General features: G+C 39.2%; 1 protein-coding gene across 3 annotated transcripts in view; it reads right to left on the bottom strand.

The window, feature by feature from the left end:
- Positions 1-6,000, bottom strand: part of ADGRF5 (adhesion G protein-coupled receptor F5) — a 158,753-nt gene that overhangs the window by 60,151 nt on the left and 92,602 nt on the right. For all 3 annotated transcript variants that reach the window (XM_069065815.1, XM_069065816.1, XM_069065814.1), the window contains exon 3: positions 4,539-4,605. In XM_069065815.1, coding sequence (XP_068921916.1) covers positions 4,539-4,605 — 67 coding nt within the window. The remainder of the gene's footprint in view (positions 1-4,538; positions 4,606-6,000) is intronic.

Raw genomic sequence — 6,000 nt, 5'->3', positions numbered from 1 at the left:
CACACACACACACACACACACACACACACACACACACACACACACACTGAAAAGTTTGATGGGAATCTTTGTAAACATTTTGAACCCATTTAGATCATCTCCACCAATAAGTAACTTCAACTTCCTACATTTCCCTATTAAATTCCCCCTTATTCTGAGACTAAATTTGGAGCTTATCACTTTCCTAACGAGATGTTTAGAAAATTCTTTGAAACCCTAAAGCCTTATATAAATGTGAGGTATTATTAAGACTAGTATTTAAATAGCTCTTTAAGTTCTGCCAGTGTGTTTTACATACTTTCTCTCTTTGGGGCCCCACAAACAAATGTATAAGGCAGATACCACAGGCAATATTATTCCAATTTTATGGGCAGAGAAACTGAGGTATGGAGAGGTTAAATGGCTTGCTTGAGGTCACACAACTGGTAAATGACAAAGGCTGAGTCTGAACCAAACTCTTCCTGACCCCAAGCCCAGCACTCTATGCTTGGTCTCTATTAGAATCACCTATCAAGGAGACCATAATTCTCGCTGTCACTCAGGCTTGAAACCTTGGGGCTCTCTTTGCATCTTTCCTTCCAGCCCCACAACTGGTCAGGCACTGAATTCTGCCCATTATTTTTCAAGATGTCTCTCCTATCCAGCTCTTCATTCTCATGGCTACCACCTTATTCCCTTATTACCCACTCTGCTAACCTTGTCCCTGGATTACTATGCCATCCTCCTGGCTGATCTCCCAGATTCTGGAATTTTCCCCCTTCCTTTCTTCTCTCATCTTCTTCTCTTAAAATCCCTGGTTTCCTTCATAACTTAGCTCCAGCATAATTTTCTATCAGTTTTTTTTTTATTCTCATCCCCAGTTACTAGAATCAACATCCCCAAACCACTTCGTAATTATTTTGAAAATTGCTGCTGTTGTTCAGTCATGGCCAATTCTTTGTGACCCCATGGGCTACGGCACGCCAATAATATCTCTGAGTTTTCTTGGTAAATTTGCCACTTCCTTTTCCAGTGGGTTAAGACAAACAGAGGTTAAGTGACTTGTCCAGGGTCACACAGTTAATAGGTATCTGTGGCTGGATTTGGACTCAGGTCTTCCTGACCCCAGGCCCTGTACTTAATTCACTGTGTCACCTAGTTGCTTCTGTACTTTTTAGTTATATGTGCATGTCTGTGTGTGTATAGTATGTGTATATATATGTACAAATTCTGGATTAAATATATTCTGTATTATAAATATATGCATGTGTATATGTATATGTGTGTATCTATACATACCTACCTATATATGGGTATGCCTATATGTATTTATGCATGTACATGAATATAAATGCATGTGCATATATGTACACATCCATGGATATTTACATGCGCACATGTGTGTGTATGTATAGTGTACATTAGACGCAAGCTTCTTGAGAGAAAAGACCCAACTTTTGTTCCTGTACTCCCAGGACTTAGCATAGGGCTTGGTAGTAGTAGGCATTTAATACACGACTCTGGAGTAATTGATTGAATGACTGGTGTAGTTCAAACTCCTCATTTTTTGCAGATGAGGAAACCTAAACCCAGTGTAATAAGGAGCCTAGTAGGGATTTGTGCAGTTGGACTCAGACTTAGGGTACATCAAAACCCTTTGCAAAACTGTAAACAGCACATCAAGTTTAGTGCCTTATATCAACCCAGAACATTTTTTTCTGGGACCCTGCTAAGTGGAATATTTCTACAATTTATTCCCATTTCTTTTGTAGGCCCACCTTTGCCCCAGGTCTGACTGCTTTTGATGTGTTACATACCTCGGGGGAAATGTCTGGCCTTCTTCTAACCCCTGGGATCTGGTAAAAATGCTAAGGCCCAACAAAGCTCATTTGTCTTCCCAGAGCCTATTATCACCCATTTTTTATCTAATGCATCCAAAGCCCCAAGAGCAAAAGGGACTATGTGTATAATAAGTGGAAATAATATTTTTTCTCACTGATTTGTCATTACAATTGCCATTTTTGATAAGAACATTCCAGGAAAACTTTGGGGATGTTAACTCCTTAGCTTAAGGATCTCTTTTCCTTCCATGAGAAGAACTAACTTCTCAATGATAGTGTCAGTCAGGGGAGAAAAAAGAAAAAGAAAAAAACCACTCTCAACAGGAAGTTCAGGAAAACATTACTTTCACAGCTGTAAGGTCACCAAACTGCTTCAGAGGAAGTAGGGATCCTGAGCTTAAGAAGGCAGGAACTCATCTTCAAATATTTTGATTTGGAAAGCAAAGATGTTTGAAAATACCAGGTTGGCCCCATCTCTTATCTTTTTCCTGTCATGGGATAGCCAGGTCGTGGGATGGAGTTGGGGAGGAGAAAGTTTATTTAAAGGCAGAAGCCTGGATGACAACCTTGTTGTTTTGATTTGAATGCCACCAGGAGGTAAGACAAGGAGGGAACAAAATGAGAACTCACAAGGAGTGTAATTGTTCTGGCCTGATATAATGCATTTTAGATACATGCGGATATTTGGACAAATTTTTACTATAGCTTCAGGGACAGCAAGATAGTACAGTGAATAGAGCACTGGGTTTGAAAACAGGAAAATTCATCTTCCTGAGTTCAAATCCAGCCTCAGATACTTAATAGCTGCATGACCCTGGGCAAGTCACTTAACCCTGTTTGCCTCAGTTCCTTATCTGTAAAATAGGCTGGAGGAGGAAATGACAAACCACTCCAGTAACCTTGCCAAGAAAACCCCAAATAGTGTCACGAAGAGTCATACAGGACTGAAATGACTCAACAACAACAATTACCATAGCTTCAGCTGTTCCCTGGAACTCCATGAACTCATTCCAGTCCCTAGGGTCTATGCAGTCTGTCTGTCCTTCGTTACTTCAAGGTTAATTGATGTAACAGAGAACGGCAGACCAAATTCTTAACCAATTGTCTACTTTTGACAGCTCAGTTGACTCTTTTAGGTTACTAGGCCTGAAACAGTGCTGGGTGTAACAAACCTGGGCAAGTATGGAATATCCTGTTGAAAGTAAGATCTTCTGTTGAATAAGTGGTAGGATAGAGAATGAGACTGAATAGACCCCTTATTGACCTGAAAGGCAGAGTTGTAACTGGGGTGAGGCAACTGGAACTTAGTTCCATGGTGAAAAAAAATGTATCAGTCACAGAGGACACTATATTGGGAGCTTGTCTTCCTTGGCCTACCATCCCTGACAATAGCAGTGGCACCCTTGGCCAAGCTTCTCCATCCACATTCTTTCATTGGCCCGCCTCTGCTCTCCAGTAGCTGCAGAAAGAGTGCATAATGAGGAGTCATAGGACCAGAGTTCAAATCTCATCTCATACTCTTACTGCCTCTATGATACTTATATAAAATGGGAAACTTTTGGGGCTTTGGCAGATTTTTTGTTGTTTAGTCAATTTAATCATCTCTGACTATTAGAGACCGCATTTGGAGTTTTCTTGGCAAAGTTGTTAGAAAGATTTGCCATTTCCTTTTCTGGCTTATTTTTACAGATGAGGCAAACAGGGTTAAGTGACTTGCCCAGGGTCCTACAGCTAAGAAGTATCTGAGGTCAGGTTTGTATTCAGGAAGATGAGTCTTCCTGATTCCAGGCCCAATGCTCCATCCACTACATCATTTAGCTTCCAATTGGCAGATATCACAGGTAATATTATTCCTGTGATTTCCAAGGTCCATGATAGCTTTAGACCCATAATAGCATATGTGATCCTTTGATCTCTTGGTGATAGCACTTGTAGAAGAATAGGAATCTGGGCCTGCTCCAAGGTATACTGTCTCCCTCAGTAGCCTTCCCCTCCTCATTTTTCCCTCCCTTTTCTGCACTAAATATAAACTTCTCCTTCACCTCATGACTTGTCCCAGGTGAAAGTTTTGGAGTGTCTCTTCTCCTGAAAAAGTTCAGAGAGCTCTCCAAGGCATCAAATCTCTAGCCTATGCATAGGAGATAGCATGGTATATTGTGTATTTCAAAAACACTGTGATCCTGTGAGCTTGGGGATCTCCTCATATGGGAACTATAGTTATACCAATATTTATCCTAATCCTTTATGAATCAGCAGATATTATAGAGATTAAGTGACTTCACCAAGGTCACACAGCTAGTATAAATATCAGAAGAAAAACTTGAACCCTTAGTCAGCTAAGTGGGACAGTGGATTAGTGAGCCAGACCTGGAGTCAGGAAGATTTGAGTTCAAATCTAGCCTCTAAAAATTTACTATCAAGTCACTTAACTTCTGTTTGCCTCAGTTTCCTAACCTGTAAAATGGGGATAATTTTAGCATTCACTTATCAGGATTGATGTGAGGATTAGATAAAATAATATTTGTAAAATGCTTTGTAAACCTTAAAGTGCTGTATAAAGTCTATCTCTAGTGGTTCTGGACTCCAAGCCCGGCCCTCTACCTACTGTGTCATGCTGCTTCTCCACATATTATCACAGTTGGTCAATAAGTACTCACAAACTTCATATGTTTTATTAGAATCACAGGGAAGTATATTTTTGCAAAAGAGCTCACTTACCAGCTCGTTTGTGCCTTGGTGACTCTACCCTGTAGTTCTCACTTTCTTCTCCATGGCCTCGGTAGATCTGAAAGACGAATGGAGAATTAATAAAGAGCCAGAGTCAGAATTCTTCTTCCTGGTGACTTCCCACTGCCTATTCAAGTGCCAGAGCTCCAACTGTCTGTATCCCTAGGACATGTCTGGCACTTGGATACAATTACTAAATGTTTGTTGAATGACTGGTAGATAAATGTGAGTTGCAATTACAAAGTAATTTTAACTTCTTGTTGTTGTTTTTAGTCATTGGATTCTAATTCTTCATGACCCTATTTGGGATTTTCTTGGCAGTGATACTAGAGTGGTTTGTCTAATCCTTCTCCAGCTCATTTTACAGTTGAGGAAACTGAGGTAAACAGGGTTAAGTGACTTGCCCAGGGTCACAAAGCTAGGATGTGGCTGAGGCTAGCTTTTCCATTCATTCATTGTCCCTTAACTTCTAAAAAGTTGTCTTCTTTGTAACCTTCTCTTGTTTCTCTGTCCTTTTTGTGACTCTTCCTTCACCATCAAGTCCTTCAAGACTCAATGATTACAAACTCTTCTTTCTTCTCTTTCACTTGTTCAGACTCTCAAACAGACATCTTTAATCATTTTTTTACCTCTTTCCTGAATTCTAGTTCTCTTCTTCTATATATCTTTTTTTAATAAATTTAATTTTTATGGAATAAAGCAAGCATTTCCATAATATAGTATAATAAAAAAAGATGATTGCTCATGAAACTGCAAATCTGCTATGTAACTTGCTATTCCTTTTAAATAAACAACAAAGTTAGAATGTAAATTTCTTTTCCCCCCTCCTTCCACCCTGCCCTAGAGATGGCCACCATTACACACACACGCACACGCCACATATGCACATGCATGCACATACACATATAATATATACATACACACATATAAAATATATACATATATTATATGCGTGTGTGTCTAATGGTGGCTATCTCTAGGGCTTATGTATGGGCCTCATACATAACCTATATATGTATGCATGTATGCCTATATATGTATATATACATATATGTAAAATTATTCTATACGTATGTCTATTTATCATTTCTTTATCTGGACGCAGATAGTGTCTTTCTTCATATGTTAATCCTTCATATGTATTTTATTGTTAATTTGGGTATTTTATAATGGTTAAAATAACATATTCACTCAAAATTGTTCATTGAAACAAGAGACAGGAGGACTTGAGTTCAAGTGTAGACTCAGACATTTGCTAGCTTCATGACCCTAGGCAAATCCCTTAACCTCTCGTTTGCCTCAAATTTCCTCATCTGTAAAATGGAGATAATAATAGCATTTACCTTCCAGGGTGGTTGTGAGGACAAGATGAGGTAATATTTATAAAGCACTTTGCAAGACACCAAAACACTATGTAATTGCTAGCTCTATCTCCATTTAAGTACCATGTGTA

This window comes from Petaurus breviceps, unplaced genomic scaffold, assembly GCF_028583685.1.
Source record: "Petaurus breviceps papuanus isolate PSGF00001 unplaced genomic scaffold, PetGlider_PUasm1.0 90701, whole genome shotgun sequence".
Classification (NCBI taxonomy): domain Eukaryota; kingdom Metazoa; phylum Chordata; class Mammalia; order Diprotodontia; family Petauridae; genus Petaurus; species Petaurus breviceps.
Note: the sequence above shows the minus strand (reverse complement) of the source record. Positions and strands in the feature narration are given on the sequence as shown.